This window comes from Polyodon spathula, chromosome 9 (genome assembly GCF_017654505.1).
Source record: "Polyodon spathula isolate WHYD16114869_AA chromosome 9, ASM1765450v1, whole genome shotgun sequence".
Taxonomy (NCBI): Eukaryota; Metazoa; Chordata; class Actinopteri; order Acipenseriformes; family Polyodontidae; genus Polyodon; species Polyodon spathula.
This window is the reverse complement of record NC_054542.1, coordinates 12441896-12463745: the sequence shown is the minus strand read 5'-3', so window position 1 is coordinate 12463745 and position 21850 is coordinate 12441896. Positions and strand designations below refer to the sequence as shown.

The 21850-nt window shown below is 38.2% G+C and overlaps 1 protein-coding gene across 4 annotated transcripts in view; it reads right to left on the bottom strand.

The window, feature by feature from the left end:
• The window catches only part of LOC121320403 (cell adhesion molecule 2-like), a 641373-nt gene that overhangs the window by 82070 nt on the left and 537453 nt on the right, over positions 1 to 21850 (bottom strand). For all 4 annotated transcript variants that reach the window (XM_041258693.1, XM_041258695.1, XM_041258696.1 and 1 more), the window contains 2 exons: positions 18207 to 18359; positions 15240 to 15377 (listed from right to left, as the gene is read on the bottom strand). In XM_041258693.1, coding sequence (XP_041114627.1) covers positions 15240 to 15377; positions 18207 to 18359 — 291 coding nt within the window. The remainder of the gene's footprint in view (positions 1 to 15239; positions 15378 to 18206; positions 18360 to 21850) is intronic.

Sequence of the window (21850 nt, the reverse complement as noted above, 5' to 3'; positions counted from 1 at the left end):
CCGGGAGGGAGGGAAAAGGGAAGGGTTAGAGGTTTCCGAGTGTTCCTTCGGCTCCACTCTGAGGGGTGGGATATGTGATGAGTCAAAGGGATTTCGGTCTGTGATTCAGCCTCCCGACAGTAGATGGCATCAAACCAACTCGGGACTTCCCTTACCAAGATCTCTTGACCATGGCAAAAGTCATCTTTTGAGGGGCGGCACCTTGGTGAGGGGCAGAAGTACGAGTATGTAAATTCCAGCCACTGGAGTCAAGTGAAGGATAAGGACACTTGTCAGTTGGGGATTGATGTTCCACTGACTACAGAGGCGGGACATTACATACTAAAGGGAACGTACTACTGTGTTCGGGGTGGGTCCGAAAGTAAAATAGGAGGATTAACGGGTGGAGGGAGAGACTGGTTTGGTGCAGCGGGATTTTTAAAACAAAAAACACTAACATTTCTTTTGTCTTTTTTTTGTTTATGTGTGGTTCGCCACGAAGACGATTAAAGACGAGTCATCACGGTTTGTTTTGGATTTCACCCTTGCACTCCTTCCCTCACACCATTTTGTTTTCTTTTGTTATTTAATTATTTTGTTGTGTATAGATAATAAAAATAAATTATTTTATTTCTGTACACATAAATTACTGTCTGGACATTCCATTTAATACACTCACGCCTCACACATGTTATTTTGTGATTTATATTATTATAATGCTACAATTGTAACCAAACTGTTATTTAAGTTCTATTGAAATAATTTAGAATAATAAGAATAAAAAATCAGCAAAAAAAAGACACATTTTTGACATGGTCAGGGCAATCCATGTTTAACCGTGCACCAGCGACCCCTGTGGCTGATAGGGCACCTGTGGTTTTGCAGTGGAGCCATCAGATCTGTGTTGTCCTCTGGTACTATAGGTCTGGTGGCATCACTGTGGAGCCACAGTGAGCAAAATGGCGGATTTGCAGAAGCACGTTGGGAGGACGCTTGCTGTGGCCTCCGTTTCCTGAGTCAACAGCGGGGTTGCAGTGGTGAACCGGGATTAAATAATAATAATTGGGCATTTAAAATTGGGGTAGAAAACCGGGGTAAAAAATTGGCGACGACTAAATATAAAAAAAAAAAAAACATTTTAGAAAATATCATCTGAAGCATTTTGAAACTGGTAAAAATTGAATATAACTATAAATTAAGTCAAAAATATAGTATAGCAAATTGAAGATGATATACCATGTACAATTTAGTATCTTCTATATTGCCGTATCTTGCCGTTTTTGTCAACTTTGATTCATGGTTGTATAAGCTATTCTGCCAGTGTAGGCCCTAGTATATAAGACATATAGAAAGGTGAAAAAAATGCATTGCCTTCCTTTACTCTGAGATTTCAAAGCTTGAACCAATCAGGAGCGACGTATTTGCTGTTGTCTCTAATGTATCATCATTTAGACAAAGAGCCAACCCTACTTCGGTTTTTAGAAGGTGTGCTAGATTCCGTTTAATTTATTAAAGGTTTATCTGGGAGCTCCTTTCTATATACAGAGGCTACGCCGGGACATGCCCACCAGCTGGTTAGGGAATCTCAACCGACCAATCTTCAGCTACGATCCCCTGTAAACAAAACTAAGCTGGCAGCACATCACAGACACAGCATCTAGCGCTATCCTGCAGATACACACATGTGCCTGAGAAGCCAGTGATGGGTCCATTACATGCATTACGTGGTCCATTACATGCAAAATCCCAGTGATACCATTAATATACTGGTATTAATATACTGGTATACAATTAATACCCTACACAATCCCTATCAGAACAATAAGAAGACTATGTTATCACACTGCCTTCCTGACTCAGCAGAACACTATTACTGATATGATACAATACTGCAATGGATTAATAGCGTTTGTTGGTTCATACCATTGTGATAGCATTAGAGAATGTGATACCATTCTGCCAATGACATTATGCCACTATGTGCTACTGTTAATCTGAAATAGAGAACAACTGCATCTGCAACCATTGCCTTGGTATGATAGTGCCATTAAATTACTGTGCTGATAATTAAATACAGTGTGCTGATGTATTTATGGAGTACCTGGAAAGTGTCAGTTTGGTAATTATAAACAGCACTAATCAATATAGCAAACAGAATGAAAGCTTGCTTGATAACAGGTAAAGCTTGCCTGATGATCACTATTGACCTTGCTGAAGTGACTGAACTGACAGTAAGTGTCTGTTATATACTGTGGGTGCGAATGTGAATACACAAGCAGGTCCACTAACCTTGAAGAATCACAGATGGGGTTTTGCAACTGATATAACCGGTATAATAAACAGCTCTGTAAAGTCTGTCATGTTGTCTTTGACAGTTTTAAAGTTTAAATTTAAAGAGCAAATATCACAATTTAGCTATCCTGCAGTACAGGTGGTATTATTATGACTCTTTATCTTACCTGAGAGTATTTTGCTGTTTTAATTTTCTCTTGTTTCTCACTTTACATTGATGTTTAGCAAGCGTACCAGTCTCAGTGTGTTTGCCAAACGGACCGAGACCACCTCTTTAGGTGGACTCGGTACGGTTCATTACCCAAGCGAACTTTGTTGTTCATACTTCACATCAAATGTATTGAACCGTACCGAGTGTGGACCAAACCCTCTAAGTGGGCTCAATGTGAATGCATCCTTATAAAGCTTGATTTGCTCCATCTTTATTCCTCACCTAACTGACATAAAATTCCAATGTGTCCTTAGAAAGTGCATTAAATGTAAGTCTAGTAGGCTATTCACAGCCCATTTAGAAGCCTTTATTGTGTTTTTCATTTTGGTGCAGCTCGAGCAGATTCAGTTCTAGTTTTGTTATTTCACTGTGCCATTTTTTCTTTTCAAGAAATTTGTGGGGTGGGAGAACTAAAAAAACACAAACGGACCGAGACCACCTCTTTAGGTGGACTCGGTACGGTTCATTACCCAAGCGAACTTTGTTGTTCATACTTCACATCAAATGTATTGAACCGTACCGAGTGTGGACCAAACCCTCTAAGTGGGCTCAATGTGAATGCATCCTTATAAAGCTTGATTTGCTCCATCTTTATTCCTCACCTAACTGACATAAAATTCCAATGTGTCCTTAGAAAGTGCATTAAATGTAAGTCTAGTAGGCTATTCACAGCCCATTTAGAAGCCTTTATTGTGTTTTTCATTTTGGTGCAGCTCGAGCAGATTCAGTTCTAGTTTTGTTATTTCACTGTGCCATTTTTTCTTTTCAAGAAATTTGTGGGGTGGGAGGGAGGCTATGACTTGTAAATCTGTCAATAATGCATACAGTGTTTTATATATAATATTTATAAGCCTGTGACACATGAAATTAATAGATAACTTGCAATATTGAAGATGCTTCACCTCATACATTTTTAACATTTGTATTGACATTTCCCTCATATGACAGGATAATGTTAAAATAACTGTAATTACTGGTTTCTATGTTTCATCACACACCATGAAAATTGCACAGGAATCTCTTTAGGCCGCTTTTGACAGAAACATCTTTTGGTTTTTAATAAAGTACTACTTTAGTAATAGCCCATTGCTTTGTTAAATGAATCTATCACTGCAAGTACATTTCATCTCAGATTATCAATGTCTTTCAAGTAAGTGGCATTAAAGATCAATTAGAGAACTGAAGATTCATATATCAAACCTCTCAGTGCAGTCCATGATACTCTGCTGTCAGAAACAGTGACAGTTTTTTTTTTTTTTTTTTTTTTTTTTTCTGCTTCAAAAAATGAATACTTATTAAATACTTCCAATAATGGTTCCACATGTAAACAAATACAAAATGTTTCTTCCTTCATGCAGGAGTGAACAGTTCAGAGATTTATTTTAACAAAATTGAGCAAATGGGCCAAATATTATCCTGGTTTAAACTGCAACATTTCTATTTAGTTTCCTTTCCAGTTCAGAGGATAATTTCCCCGTAGGTAATATTACCCTTTTGAGTCTCCTGACATTCAATCCCAAGTTCCTCAGGTGGATCTCATATGTTGTTTCCTATATGCTAGAAAGGAAGCACTGACTGAAACACATTTTTTCATTAATGAACCACACAACTGGGAAGAAACCATTCCCAAAAATGTGCTGCAGAAAGAGAAGTTGATAAAAAAAAAATTGAATACAGTACCCTACCCAACATATCTTCTATGTCCTAAGAAGACCAATCTAATAAACCTGTATTCATGCTCGGGAAGGGTTTTTCTTTTCAACAAATATGCTTTAAACTGAGATTTTAAAAAATGGACCACACTACAGACACAGTAATTAGATTCCATTTTGTTTTTCTTTTAACCACGCATTTTGCCATGTGGAAATATGCAAATATTATTACATTCTGCAATGCATTGTTGGTAATGTAATTACCATATTTTTATTTCACAAGTTATTCATGATTTTTTTAATTTTTGTTTTACAAAATTGCTAATGTCTTATAATTACCTCTGTAGATATGCCTCAATACAATATAATCCACAAGATGCCTTCTATACAGTATATTCCATATGTTGACTATTCCCTGTTTTACTTTACAAATAAATGCATATGACTATAAATCCCTTAACAAAAAGTAACATGAGATGGAATTTAACTGATGTGGACCACAAGAGCGATTCATTTATCTAGTGTGGTCCATGTGTGCTTTAAACATTTTCTGTTTAGTTTTATTAGGTATGTAGCCATAATAAAGAACACAGTCAGTAAAAACTCAACACTGGAACAAACTGTCCACAATGATGTATCTTATAATAAGCAGCATCATGTTGAGGTTATTATGGTAAACTTTTTGGTTTATCAGTTTATCTGTGCATAGTTGAATCCAATGCTGAAGATTTTTTTTAAATAAAACATTTTGAAAAGCTACAGTAACACCTAGTTATATGAACACACTGGGAAAGGGAGATGTTTACGACCTAGTCTGAGACTTTGATACTGTATAGTAGACTATCATAAGAATTCACTTCTCCTTGGCTATGTATACTGTACAGTAATAGTACAATAGCTGTAATGTATTTCAAAGTCTCAGTACCGTACTGTAGCCTACAATGCAGAGCATCATGTGAAACAAATATATATGGAATACATATACTGTTCACTTCATATACCGCTAAAGATAATTTTCTTTTTCTGTTGTCATTGAACTTAATAATATTTGTGTTTCTGTTTCCTATACAGTATTACACATTTATAAGCCAGGTAAGCATGTTATGTTATCATGAAATATGTGTAAAAATAATATTACTTTAACATACTGTATCTCGCACTGGAGTGATGTACTGTCTGTTTGTTTTGGCCATTGTCATTTTGTTTTGAAAGTGTATTGCTTTGTTTAATTATTTTGTTTTATAATAAATACGAGCATCAGTGCTTCACCCACAGAACTGTATGCGTCTATTTTCTGGTTTAACATCACCCATAAGCAATCCTTGCCACAGAAGCATAATAAAACAGTGTCCCATCTGGTCTGACCAGGACTAACTGCTGTGTACCATTTAAATAGAAATACTCTTCTGTAATGCACAAACCATGTACTGCAGTCAAAAACAATACCAAGGTCAAGGCTTTTAGGGAATCAGGTTAGAGCTTTGACAGTATTTTCAGTGCCACAAAATAAAAACAGTATTGAGTGAATTATTATGGAAACTGCCAATTTAGACAATAGACAAACAGAGTAATGCGCTTGATCTGAAACAGTGTGTTTCATTCTGCAGTTCAGCTTCACAACAAAAAAGATTACGCGGAATAAATTCACACAACCAGACAGACCAAAGCTAATATCTTTTCCCCACACTGTACATAATAGATAATAAAAGCAGGCCCAGGTACTTTACAACATGTCTATCTTCGTGATAGAGTCCAGAATCAGTTTGTCCATATTGCAAACATCTATCATGACTGCACCTGGGAAGATAATGTGCCCCTTCTATATTTGTTACATGGTGTACATGGTACAGGCATTCCAGGTTTCATAGGTTAAAGCATCATGTACTATAATACCTGGTGAGGGGTTTCATTGGTTCATGTATTCACTAAGAACATGGTTGGAACAAAGACCTAAACTAGGAGTGCATGTTGTTTTAATTGCTATATCATTACATATTAATCAATATATAATGCAATTGCCATGCTGCCTTAAATACTACTATTCATATGTATAAATAAATGATAGGTCATTGTTAATTTATTTTCAGGGAGGAATATGTAGGTCTCCAGTATTAAGACAAATTACATTTTTGAAATTGTCAGTTCATTCATCTGCAGTATAACAAATAGTTTACTGTAAAGTGCATTTTACTTCAAGTATCCAATAATTCACTACTTTATTACTTCTCTGATCTTTCATAATGGGGACCATTTCCTATTTTTTGCAGCTTTACCAATAATTGACTGTCAAGTGTGTGATGATGGAATACACTGACCAAGACTATAAAATAGAAACTCGGTACAAGAGCTAAAATAGACATATAAACAATCAAAATTAAGCTGAACAGCTTTAACCTTTTTTTTTAAACCGCTCTCATATTGAAAGATGTTTCTGTCCATATCTACTGTAGTCTTTAAAATAATACGAATACATACATTTTACTGGCAATTTCATTTATGCGATTAACTTTAATACTCTACTTTTTGGACTGTATGAATTACAAGGTGAAGTTTCAAAACACACACACACACACACACACACACACACACACACACACACACACACACACACACATATATATATATATATATATATGATATATATATATATATATAATATATATATATATATATAGTAGTGTGTGTATAAGAATTTAGCATATAGAATTTAGCGGTCGTCTTTCAGGATAATGACCTTGGGCTCGATCTTTGAAAGGTTTGCGCACCGCGCAGAGGGGTATACGCGTCACAAATGGCCATTGTGCCGAAATTGTGCCAAGTTGCCATATTAGAAACATTTTGCCTTTTACACATCACAATCCATTCTGCGCTGTGCAGAAATAAAATGAAAACATTGCGCAATATGGGGGGAGTGGCCAAGCACAAAAGCAGGTTTGTGACACACAGAATAAGGATTGCATTAACTCCGCGCACACTACCGTTCCAGCATTGACTACAAACAGGCAACAATGTGAAACGTGGGTAGCATGCAGAGTGTCCATCGATGTGTGGATGTGAATGATGCAAGGCACACCCAGCAACAGCAACCCCGACAAAGGCGAAGATACGTTGAAAGGGTGTACCGGCCTCGGCACACATATGAGGAGCTCAGCAATGAGCAAGTCGTGTCCAGGTATCGTCTAGACCGAGACATTCTGACTCATCTGTGTCACATTCTGCATGATGACCTGGCCAGAACAAACCTGCGCAGTCATGCCTTGTCTGAGCAATTGGTAGTGTCTGTCTGTATGTGTATCCTGGCTACCGGGACCTTCCAGAAGGTAGCAGGTGATACAGTAGGGATCATCCAGTCAGCTGTGTCCCGTCACCTCAACAGGTTCATAACCGCATGACATGCTGAGGAACATATTAAATTCCCCAGTACCAGAGCAAACAGGGAGGAGGGAGGTCACGCACCTGCCACACGTGGTAGGTGCAACTGACTGCACCCATATTGCTATCCGGGCACCTGTTCCGGTTGTCCTGTTCTGTCAGGATTCCAGGATCCTCTACCAGCCTCAGTACGTACATTTGGGATTTTAAAATGCAAAAAAGAATGAGATCTGAGGCTATGATCACTATGGGAAACTACAGGAAGCTAAGGTATTCATTTAGAGAGTAATTTACATTGAATAGCCTTATATACCAGAATATACCAGCATTTCAACCTGCATAAAGCCAAAGAAGTCCAGCCTACCAAATCGTATAATATACAATGATGAGTATTAAGCTTGTATTTGTATTGTACCTCAATGCTGCATGATATAGCGAGTTCAGTTTACTTAAAGTTGATGGTGATGCAAACCTATATACTGCATCACCATAGTCAATTTTCAGTAAAAGCCTCTTTTTTTACTTCCATAATAACATATATAACATGTTCATATCATAGTTACATTTATAACATATTCCAATGCTCAACAGTGTGGAAACATGCACTCACCTATGTCCAACACACTGCCTTCCTTGTTGTGCAGATGCCAGTTCAGTTCATATGGACCTATTAGCATATGGTATTGCATTGGTAATTAGAAACATGTGATGCAAATGTATTCTAGGTGGACATTCAATATGCACATAGCGCAATCATATTTGAATTGGGCAAATTCAATTGGACATCTGAATATACCAATATCTGCGCAATAGTTGTGTTCCAATAACTTTGCACCGCTGGCTCAAATATTGTCAGAGTAACAGTCCACTCTGGAGTTGGGTACAATAGTACAAACGTACAATAGTAAAGAACACCAACCCACCCCCCTCTCCCCATCTGCACACACTGGATGGGCGGATCAGTTATGTGTTTTATCACTGAGTATTGTATTGATATGATGGACAGCGGTAATGTGTTTACATATACAGTTATATGTGTTTTTCACTACTCCACAGGCATATCGGCATCCAACGTGTACCATCAAAGTATGAAAAAGACTGAGAGAAGGATGAAGAGGGGAGGGGGGCCCTGACTGTTATCTTTGTTGTGTGTTGCCACACATCTGTAAGTTAATTGTATAAATGCGTCATACACCCATCATGTGGCCCCTTGCTTTAGTTGGTTATTCCATAGGTTGCTGCGCAGTACAGGTGTAGGGGTGGGCAGCTGCAGTTCGTTAATTGTAATTTCTGGCCAGTTTAATGCAGCTGTCCAGTCTGCTGAATTGTACAGAGACTGTTCATTTATTGAGAAATCATAGTAGGCTACAATTACCATTTTAGGAGCTATTTAGAATTAATTATCATTCTTACAAAAAAAATGTAAAAATGAAAAAAATCCATTCCGGCGACTCTCAAAACCTTACAAACTGGGCTTAATCATGCTGTTCAAATGGGTGAATAGAATGAACAACATTATGCATTTCTGTGTATTGTGTATATAAAAAGGCTTGACTGATGTTTACTTTGAAGGTAAATGAACTTGTTACATTTACAAATCAGAGTTATATACGACTTATGCAAAATAAATCATTCCGAAAAAAAAAACACAGTATCCGAACCAAAGCCTTTTTTTAAATTTAATTCAAAAACATACAGCTATGTTGGATCAGCTGGCCTTTAAAGAAACCTATATAGTATTTCCTTGTGATACAGTACTGTCCTTATTCAATAAAACAGTGGCGTGATCATTTCATTAATTTGAAAACTCTGTGCCTAGCTATGGAGCCAATTGTTTATTGGTCCGTATGTATGTGTGCACGATATATTGTGTGTCTCATCTGCTGTTAAATTGGTACATACTGTGGCAACACCAATGATAGCAGCTTGTTGGGGTAATGCCATTACTAATGGTGACTGTCCATCATTCTGCATTCTCGCTTGGCTGTTGCGTGCAGTTGCTATATTGGTAGTGAATGAGCAGACGGTTTTGCGAGGTATAAAAAGATTTGCGAATTGTTTTGTGCCATTTTGGAATATCTCTCATTTTGTGCCAAGCATAATTTTTTTGAGAGGCACAAATTTAGCGAGGGGGATTGCGCGAAGAACGAAGACCTTGTGTTGTGAAATACATAATAATAATTCCAAGGAAAACAGTACTTAGAATGAAACACGCCATGGCGTGGCTTTATTTGAAAACAAAACAAGTGCAGAGTTTGTGCGAACAAAAGCAAAAGAAAAGCCGAACCCCCTTTTTTGGGTGTAACTAAACTGTATAGCACCCCTGTCTAAACGGGGACAGGCTACTCTTGTTTACCCCAATTTACACACACACACACACAAGTTATTTAGTTTTCCTTACTTTCGTTTCTTCATAAACAACCAACTCCACTCACGCTCTCAGCAACTCCTCCTCACGTTCCCCCTCGTACCTTCTCATCTTCACCAATCTTTTAACTCTCAGGCAATTACATGATTAAACAAATAAGTCATTAATAAATCAAACAATGAACCTACAATGGAGATAATCCTGACATTAGTATTGTCCTCAGGGTCCTAATGCCTCGACATACCCTTTCCGATATAATAACATGCTTTCTTTTTAAACCCAAGTTTGTGGTTTAACCTTTCTTAATCAACCCATGATAACCACTTACATTAATTCATTAACTCTCTGACTTTTAAACATTTGACATTATCTCCACACTTTGTTTATCATCCAGTTGGTTTATACGGTTGTGGAAGGGGTGTGGGTAATTCACTGACTAGGAGACAGACAGGTGTAATTGAAAATACCACCCAGGTGCCCAGTTTTATTGAGAACAGTTCTTGCTTTTTCCGGCAGAGGGCACTGTTGACCGTGGGCTGCCTATCAACGATGATAGACATCACCACGGAAATACCACAGCTGGTACGCGAATAGCAAGTGCACTCGCAGGTGCTCAAAGAAATAATAATGAAAACAGAAGGCGAAAAGAACAATGGAAAATAAAACAGTAATAAAACTACAAATAAAAAGTGCTGCACTCGGCAGCATTATCCCGGTCGCTGCTACCCGCACGACCCGGATCACCGTCCTACTCTGTAGGCTAACTAGCCTGCTCTTTTACAATACGCCGGGGTCTGCCCAAGGGTTCCCCACTCTCTCTGTCTCGCTGTGAAACTCTCTTTGTTTCGCCTGATTCCCGGTCCTGGATCAGAGCTTCCGCACTCTCGGCGCGTCTAAGTGGGCAGACCTGAGGAAACAGCAGAGCATTTTTTTTATAGGACTAGCAATCTGCCAAGACTCGCCTCAATTCAGAGAGGGGGAAAGTCCACACACCTACCTTCCCACCTCCCCTTGTCACTGCCATGACTCACAGGCGGTTGTTGGAAGACTGCCGCCCTCTTCCTGCAGTACTGTGAACACGCCAGCAGAGTCAGCACAGACCTCTCCCTGCTACAATGGTCTACACGTTTTATTACCTTTTTATTTTTTACAATTCCTCATTTATACATTCCCACTGGACTTTACCCAGATGGAGTGTGCATTCTTTACACCCACTGTCCCATAGCTGCCCAAGTTTGATCTGTAGCAATCCCGGTTAACGCAGGCAGGAGCATCACACAAAATGAGGCAATCCACACACAGGCAGAGGGCGGGCACAAACCTGGGACCTCTCACACTAAAGCCTAGCACCAATACCGTTGTACAAAAGAGTCTCTGTATCGTCGCCATCAGCCAACAGCCGTGGTCTGTTAAATTTCTGTTTCAAGGTAAGTTATAGTTTTTCAATAATTAAAATCCTCCTTTTCCAAGTGCAAATTATCTCCTGATAAATTATAACACATATTTTTGTTGTTTAAATTCCTATACAAACAAAAGAAATAGTCGAAAGAAGCATGGCTTGTTAAGAAATTAACATAATTTCGTAAATCAACATAATTTCGGAAATCACGTTAGCATGATTATTTAATATCAAGATAGGCATAACAACCTCTCGAAAATGCCCAAATCAATGCTACATATAAATTTCTTGATTAACACTGGAGTTATCATTTATGACCTTTAGAAAATCCTACCCAATGTCTTTATGCATGCGTGTTTACTCTTCTATGCTCACAGACGGGAAAAGCTGAGGCCGTGACGGCTTTTGGTTCTGTTCGTTCTAGCTGTGCGACATCGTTTGTGGCACAAATCCAAGCAGACACAGCCAATCCACTTGATCAAATAGACAGGAAATAAGCACAGCACGGAACTGCTTTACCTTTGTAGTCTATCTGTCAATCATATTTGTCCAGCAGTGTTTGGTATATTATCTCAAAATCAGTGTGCTTTTAAATATAAGTAGTAATCGTTTAATAACAAATAATTGCTTTATGTTTTTAAACATTGCAATCATTCAAAGTCAAGGGAAGTCGGAATGGATATCAAGACTTTGAAGACATTTTCAATTGCGTCCTTTCAAGAAAAACAGATGGATGGACTATGCAAATAAAATCAAACCTTTTATTAACAATTATTGTTTAACGTGTACAATGCAATTTTCGCTAAATAGATTTTTAAATGTAAATGTTACAACCCAGACTACCCCTTTCTGTGTCTCACTGATTTGTGTTGATGATAAAACTGTGTTTTGTATGCAATTAAGTTAGACGTTGAACTTAGAAATTGAATATAGACCAGCATCTCAGCAAGTTACCTTTGCTCCCGGCCTTCTTGGAGAAGGTCTGGCTAGAGAAAGCAACAGTTCTCCTAGTGGCCCCTTGGTGGCCCAGGAGAATCTGGTTCGCGAACATATGCCAGCTCATACAAGGCCTTCATCTGGCTCTCCTTAGTCAGACGAGAGGCACTTTCTGGCATCCGGAACCAGGCAGATTTCAATTATGGATCTGGCCCCTGAACTGGACCTCTGGACAGCCCTAGGACTGTCAGACATGGATGTGGGTACTTTGCAGAGCTCTAGGGTAAACTCCACTAGGTCGCTGTACGTCTGTATGTGGATTTATTTTCAGAATTGGTGTCTGACTAGAAGTCATGACCCAGTTTCTTGCCCCATGCCGGTTATCTTGCAGTTTCTGCAAGAACTGCTAGATGCTGGTAGCTCACCTTCCATATTGAAGGTGTATTTAGCAGCTATCTCTGCATGCCATGCCCCCGTAGATTAGGTATCTCTGGGTGCTCATTTTTTGGCGACCCGGTTTCTCAAAGGCGCTCGGCAGTTACGCCTTCTCAGGAGGGACGTTCTCCCTCAATGGAGCCTTGATGTTGTACTGGAGGCTCTCACGAAGGCCCCGTTTGAGCCCATACACTCCATAGAGTTGAAGCACCTGTCTATGAAGACAGCCTTCCTCTTGGCTATCACCTCCGCTAAGTGAGTCAGTGAGCTGCGGGTGCTGTTGGTGCACAGCTCCTGTATGCGTATGTGGGATGATGGCAGCAGTGTCACTGCATACAAACCCTCTTTTCCTCCCCAAGGTGATCACAGCCTTCCACATGAATCAGTCTGTGGAATTGGAGTCTTTCTGTCCACCTCCATTTGCTTTGGAGGAGGATAGGAGATTGAATTTCCTCTGCCCGGTGCTGGCGTTGAGGTGTTACTTGGATAGGACAAGAGCTCTGCGTCATACTAACCAGCTCTTTGTCAGTCATGGCATACGAGCCCTAGGACAGCCCCTCTTGAAGCAGCAACTGTCGCATTGGATTGTGGACAGTCTCTATGGAGTATGACATTGATGGCATACCCCCATCTGGGAGAGTAGCTGTGCACTCTACTAGAGGGTTGGCTACATCTTGAGCCCCCTTGAGGGGCCTCGCTGTTCGATATATGTATGGTGGCATTCTCCAGGTTCTACCGCTTGAATGTGGTAGCTCCTTCTTTGCCTTCAATAGGCACGAGGGTCCTTGAGGTTGCACGCTCATACCGCTAACTTAGGGTTATGCTGTTCTGATGCGTCTCTCGTATGCTGCCATTCCTTCTTCCTCGCGACGGCTCTGGTATACATTTCCCATACGTAATGTTTTGATGGCAGTCTTCCAATTGAAAGGGAATGTTAGGTTACTTACCATAACCCTGGTTCCCTGAAAGAGAAGATGACCAACAACTGCGAGGTAACATCGGTCACCCTCACAGGTTTGATGCAAAAAAAGAATTGACAGTTTTAATCCCTCAGTAGGCGGGACCGAGGATGTCATCCCAGAAAGGGGCCTATCGGCAGCTCTGGTATAGAGAGCTCAGAAAATACCTACCAATAGGCAGGCATATCCCATACGTAATGCTTTGGTGGTTGTCTTCTCTTTCAGGGGAACCAGGGTTACGGTAAGTAACCTAACTTTTTGTTTTGTTTGTGTAAACTATGATGCACTGCTGTAGAAAATGCTGCATTCATAGTTGTGTCTGCGTAGGTTATGCTGCAATTCTGTGGCGAGAACTTGGTTCAAAGTCGTCCCCATTTTATTTTTTTTACTGGCAAGATGAAACCAATGAGAGACATATTTATGTGTTGTAATATATTCTGACCCATATTATTATTTTATATACTATGTTTCTTACCTTCTTTCTTTTGTTAAAATTCTTCTGACACTGGTGTGAGGCTTGTTTTTTTATTTGTCCATATCTTTGTTTTGAGTTTAGCCTATTATTGTCCACTTTACAGTGAAGGAGTCTACTATGGAAAATATTAGTCATGTTCATACGTATGAACGTAACTAATACCAGGATTTATTTTTACCAGTTTAGGGGTCCGTTACCTTGGTAATATATATATGTGTATGTGTTATGTTGCCATTATAATACATTTGTTCCCAGCTGTAGCAGTGAGCAGGTTTCAACGTACTATTCAAGACTTCCTGTACATCCTAGTGTCCATTTCAGTTAACTTTTAGCTGGGATGCACATTTCTAGAAACCTTTTTTTCCTAGTTAAAAGTTGATATGGACCCTTAGTACATGTGCTTGGCCAACATATGTTTAGTTTGTGTCACTGATTTAACCAGCTCAGATTGTCACTCTTAATCATAGAAAACACCTATGAAAAAGTCTGTGACCTGTTTCATTGTTTCATGACCAGATAAATATGTAAAACACAGAAACAGTTCATTTTTACTGGACTCTAGTAATAGACATATGTACTAAATATTAGGACAATACCTCAAAGCATACTGTATCCAAGATACTTAAAAAGGCATAAGACCTCAATGTGGCAGCCACATTGAGTCAGAGGTCAGTATCAAATTCACCAACATACTTTGTAGGCAGGGTTTATATGACTCAGCAGTGTTATGTGAGAAATGAACTTATCTTGTAAGAAACAAATGATCGAAATTGACAGATGATCACAGAATACAGTTATGTGTCAAGTATTAAGCCAATATATTAAAGTCTTGTTTATCAGTACCAATATGGAAGCCATCTTTGGTTACAGATTTTTTCAATGATGCAAATGTAATGGGCTTTGTGGGCAAACAACACTGGTATAGTCTATAGACCAATGGCTATGTGGGAAACATACAGGGATATACAGTCACGGGCAAAAAATAGATGTCATATACAAGATAATTGGAGGATATTTTAGAGGGTATTTATGGCAGCTCATTAAATTTCCCTAGTAAATGGGCCAAATTAGGTTTTGTTTATGGCAGAAGTCAGTTGTTCTTCAGTTTTTTCTAGTATACAGTGTGGAGAGATAGTGTATATAGTAGGGATAATCTATTACCTTTAATCTCTTTGTCATTCTTGAACCAGCGAATATCAGCTGCTGGCTTGCTGCCTGAGGTATTGCAGGTGAGTGTGATTGTGTCTTTCTCCAAGGCAGGTTTCGTAAAACCAGCAATCTCTGGTTTTTCAGGGACTCCTGAAAGGAAAATTACATTTTTTTTTTTTTTTTTATTCCTTACCGTTCCCATGGTTACAAAACATTTGATGCAGAGCATCTGATGTTCACTAACTGTAGCTTTTCCAAATTAATTTTAATATTATACATGATAACAATATGCACTTCTATGTATATTATCCTGACTGCTAATATATGCAGATAAGTTGTATGGGTTGTAAAATAGCATATTTGCAACAATTTAAATCCACAGCCATGTCCAGGAAAGCCAAAAAGATCCTTAATATTGAAATAGTGAAGAAATTGTTAACATACTTGAAATACATTTCTCAGATTGTTATCTGATTTCCTTAAGATTCAAAAGGTATTAATAAATGAATAAATAATAAACATATTCAACAATATTTCATAAAGACCACTAAATTGTAACTCCTTTTGTGTGGTCAGTAAAAAAACCTCACTTCACATACTCTTCCAGCTCCGTATTGCCTTTGTTTTCGTTTATATGATAAATCTTTTAGCTCTACACTACCACTTTATGACAGTAACTGTAGATTTGAGCATTGCCACGGTAATACTTTTGCTCCCAGTTGTAGCAGTGAGTGGTTTCTAAGTATTATTCTCAGCAGATACAAGCTGCAATGCATGGACAACAGTATGGAAGGTTTTCTCTCTGTCACATTAAAATTACATTCTTTATCTTGATGGCAAAAATGTAATTTGAGATGGCCCATGCTGGTTAAGCTAGCGGTAGCTGGTGACCCGAGGGCAGGCACTGACTCTGAACTGTTCAAGCTGAACTCACAGCTGCTCCACTAATGCCTTCCTGGTAGGTGTCACTATTAGAAAGCAATTCCCGTGAGACCTACAATGTGAAAAACTTGTACTATATCTTTAAAATAATAGTCTTTAGAAAAAAATGTATTACTGGAAAAGTAATGGTCTGGTCTCAGCAGGATATAAACATCTATTGAATTCCTTACCCATTTCCTGTTTATTTCCAGATGGTGGACATTCCTCTTTCATTAGTACAGATAAAGGCAGAGTTCGAGGTAAAAGCCTAAAGGTGGTGCTGGTGGGGAGCTCCTTCTGCAGTTCACTCTTTAACAAGTTCAAATTTAGGTAATTGACCTTGAAATTTTAATCACCAGAGGGAATTCTCAAATGCAACAATCAGGTCTATGCCAATAAAATGTTTTGTTCAATTGAATACTCTTAATAGCTGTTATCGTTTATATTTTGTATCTGTATCACTAAATAATTTCTTCATTTGGCTAAATAGTTTTATATTTAAAATGACTACTGAAAGTTACAACAAATTCCCAAGGATGTCTGAAAGCTTTTACGCTTTCAGACTGTAAAGTGTACTACATTGACTACAGCTTTTGTTAATGCTTCATTTCACACTAGCATTTACTACTTTTACAGAATCATTATATCATGCATACTGTTGGAGAATATAAAAGTTTTGGAAATGCTTGTATGTTTTCATAAAACTACAAAATAGAAATGTACAATGGCATTTGAGAGATAATAGTCACTATATAAACAGTGCAGCACCAAATGGCTCCTGTAAAGATATGATTTCAGCTGAACTACTACTTTTCATTTGTTACTTATATTAAAGTGATTACAATGTTACTTACTATTTTATTTCTGTTTAGTCTGGTCGTGTCAACTATTATTCCTCTGTCAGATCAGTTGTCTTACCCATTACTACCAAACCTGACTTGGTAATACAGAGATGCAATTTTTAAATATTACAGAATACATGCCAGATATTCAATTTGTATATCAAACATATGAGTTATTTAAGGGGCAGGCTATGTTCGACATATTGCAGGTGTATCAAATCATTGCTATTATTTCATTATTGTTATTATTTATCTGGTCATAATATTTCTGAGATTATTCTGTTTTTTCATTATTCACCTGACCCCTTAAATTTGGATACATTGCATTCTAGGAGAATTACACTTACAATGTTGACATTTATGGCCAGTCAGTGCAGATTTGTAACATACAGATGTGTACTGATGGATTTTGATAAAACAGCTCTACAAGCTAATAGTTGGTACACCAAGCTTATACATTCCTAATACTTTTTTTTATTTTTTTTTATTGCTCTACTTAATATGACTATATAAAATTCTGGAGCTGCATGGATTAAAAAAGTTTAAGCTGCCAGTTCTTGTCAATGCATGTTTTGTGGCAAGGCAACAACAGATTAATGCATCATTTTATGGCATGCCACAGGAGAAATTAATTGTTAGTGTAACCCTATCAGAAACACGGATCATTCTAGAACCTGTATTTTGGATGGTCATACATTTAATGTCTGAAGTATCAACTTCTTCATACAAAAATAATAGAATATGTAAATATAATTTCAAAACCACTTTTATTGTTAACTATAAATTGTAATGGTTTTGTTTTTTTCAGTAACTCAATTATATTAAACTTGGCTTAAGACTTTTAATATGAAACAGTATAATCTGTGGTCTGCACAGATCTATATGAAATCTGGTGGTGAGGTGGTATAAATAAATAAATAAAGTATGTGTGGCTCCTCCACGAACCAACAGGAATGCCAATGTAGCTCTCCCTGTGGCCGCCAGCCAAGATTGGCAATTCGGCACTACCGAGATTCAAACCAGCATATGATGACTCCCCCTGCACTCCACACGGCAATGCTTTTATCAGGAGGACCTCTGGGGACCCCCCTCGACTAACATTTGCACTAACCAAAGCAGAAAAATAAATGAATGTAGCTGGCACAGTAATTTAGGATGAACTCAGTAGACCAATTTAGTGTAACCTCAATCAGTGCTCTCTATTTAATGTACTTACCTAGAACAGTGAGGAAGGACTTAGATGTCTTGACAGGCATAGTAAAGACAGAGCAAGTGTACTGTCCTTCGTCTGACAGAGTCACATCAGTGATGCTGATGATCAGCTCGTGCCATGAAAATCGAACCAGTTCAATCCGGTTGTTCCTCAGCGCTGAAATAAATTTAGAAAAGTAAGTCATCTTTAACAACCTCATTACAAGGACACCTCACACACTCATCTCCTCAAATTACACCTTTTTGGCACAGATAGCCATTCATTCACAACTGATACAGTACTGTTTTGTAAACTCATAACTTATCATCAAATTTAAATTCAAATAGTTTACCAGTCTTTTGAAAAATGAATTGTAATTGCGAGAGTGTCATTTCATATGTTGATGCATGTGTGTCATGACAATTAATACATATTTATGTATTTACTGATTCATATTGTGTCTGGTGGTCAACTACATCTTAGGCTAAGAGAACACTTTGCTGCTTCCCGAGGGGTGTTCTCTTAGCCAGAGAGACGACTGTATGCAGCATAGAAAATGTGCAAGTTCTTATCAGACTATAAAGGTTCAGTTGAACGGCTCAGTGGATTTCTATATTTCATATCTGAAATGCTGGATCGCTGCATCTGGCCTTTAAAAAAACAGTCTCTGGAACACAAAACAGAATCTCAACTGACATTAATTGGCCCCTCTGTTAAAGAAATGAAGGGTGAGATGACGATGAAGATGGGAATACAGCTATAGCCAATGGTTTTGCATCACCCTATAGAATTCGTAGCCTGATGTCTGAGACAACAAGATTTGTCTGAGGGACAAGTTTTACCATTATACTTTGCCCACTTTGCCCCCTGGACCAAAAGTTTCTGAAATAAAACCTTGTTTTTCATACCCTTTATTATAATTTATATTCAAATATTTGGAACAGCTGGGATAAAGCCATAAAACAATACTGAAGATTATAAAACAGAGAAGCATATATCGCTCTTTTCATATTTTCTAATGCAGTATAGAGTATATATATATATATATATATATATATATATATATATATATATATATATATACTATATATATATATATATATATATATGCTCACATCTGTATGTGCCATTTTAAATCTCTGTAATATTCTTTTGAAGAGACTGTCCACAATTCAGATACTGGAAGTTAGCCTCCACATATCTTAAGTACGACCACAACACGGCAAATCATTCCATTTAATAAATGTCAATATTTTTATACCTTCCAATTGACTCTAATGTTCCCCATTGATCTAAATATGATTACAGCTTTCATCTCAATTAAAAAAAAAAAAAAAAAAAAAAAAAAAAACACATTAAAAAAGATCAGTTTGTTTTAGTTTAAGAAAATCAATCCAGTACTGGCTAGTCATCATGGGAAATGTTTTAAATACAAACTCATGTGTAAAAAAATAATAAAAAGAATAAGGTCTACTTTATTTGAATTAAACATTATTCAGCAATATATTGTTCCATCAGATTTTGACAGCATTCCCATAGGATGGCCACTACTTTGAAATAATTGGGTTTAATGAGCTCCATTTTGCAGGGTATTCCTAGTTAACAAGCAAATGAAAATGGGCCACAGTAAAGGCACCACATTTTAACCTTGCAAGTATTAATCACTGTGCATATGGTGACAACACAACCATGAAAATAAAAAATACCAAGGCATTGCAAATTGTTATAACCACTTGAGGTCTCTTATGTGGTGTAAACTTGCACTATAATCATTTAATGCACTGCATCAAGTATTGAGCCTTCTGAAAAACACCTAATTTGATTGTATTTTAAGTCTGGCATAAGTCCCCTAAAGAATGGTTGAAGGTGAAGGTATATAGAAGGAGTGAAGTGTGGCTTTCTGACAGACAATGCTAAAGAGGTTAACTCCTGTACCCTTATCAAGAAGGTCTACAGTCAGGTAGTGGCAGCCATCTTCATAAGGGCAGCTACACAGGTGTTCCCCTTTCCAACACATCATCACAGTATAAAGAGAACTGAAAGTACTATATATATATATATATATATATATATATATATATATATATATATATATATATATATATATATATATATATATATATAAATCAGGTGTAGCTTATTTTCTTGCCCCTGACAACATAGGACTCTATCGGCCGAGTCCACGGCCAAACAAATAAGAAATAAAAACTACCACCCTGTATTGCTCTCACTCTACCCAGTTTGTTTATTTCTCAGCTATCCGATTCGATCTAACTTAATTAGAAAAAAATGGCGGCTACTTATACCCCCTGATCATACCATCACCCCGGAAACGAGGGGGGATGAACGGAATCATGGGGTGCCCCACAATTAAACACATTCCTCTGAACAATAAACCCACATTCATAGATACATTACTCTAAGGTCCCCAAACGACCTGCCCAGCCTCCATACACACACTTACAACACCACTTATACACGAACCAACAAGAACAAAGCCCATATAATTCAGTCTGGCAGCAACAGCCATCCCACGAGGTAGCCAGGATCACTACAATATATAGGAACGAGACTGGAATCCTAACCTGTAGCCTTTTTTCCTGTGACCAGGAACCCTAACCTGTATCCTTTTTTCCTGTGCTGAGGAACCCTAGGGACAGCCCGTGTGACCAGGGCTGGAGAAACAAACATGGCATGTGTGCATTTTATATTTCAACTTCATGAGGCAGGAGCCAGGCCTGTGTAAAGAGACTACTAGAATAAAAACAAAGTGCTTGTGACTTAGTAATAGAATAGGGGTTTCCCTTTGACTACTTGGAGAACCGCCCTCATGGAGGTGAGGCCGAACCAATCGACCTCCAAGGCTGAGAAGTGATGGACTTCCCCCAAGGGGAAACTAAGGAAGGGTAGGAGGATAAACCAAGGTCTCCCTGGCTTACTGAGTCGGCTAGTCAAGAGAGGTCACATTGAGAGCCTCACAATCTACGCAGGGAGTACATAAATACTGGAAAAGAGAATAACAAATAAACACATAAAGAGGGCCAGGGACTTCCCCCCCCCAGCTATAAAGCCACCTTCGATAAGTTGAGTTCAAACTTTGTGAGCAAGCTTTGCTCTCCGAAGGGGGAGACTGGCACGGGTGCAAATGAATAGATTAGCATGAGAATGGAAAACAAATTATAGTTGTTATTTGGCCAGGGTTTCCCCCTGGCCAGCGGGGAACCTTCCTCTCAGAGTGCGAAAATACGTAGTCGGCTTCTAAGGTGGGTAGTGAGGTTCCCTTGTTCCCAAAAGAGGACCACAGGCTCCCCGCAACTGTGCCACCAATGCAAAGAAGAGAGGAAATTGTTAGTTAGAAAAGAAAGTTAGTGATTACAAATATTTGATTAATTACAATTATTATTATTTGTTTGTTTTTTAACTAATCTAACTGCTTTTTTGTGGGAGGGAACCTCTGGTGGTCCTGGTGGAGTGATAGCCACCACTCTGGGCATGCTACCAGTAGTATAGTAGAATAATATCGAGGAGAGAAGAGTGAATGTAAAATTCCACCGCTGAGGAAGGACTGGTTGAATTTAACGTTGGCTGCTGATGTTGCTGCACCTATATGGATGAATGGGACAATGCGATTAGGGAAGGACAGCTTAGAATGAGCTGAAGACAAACGA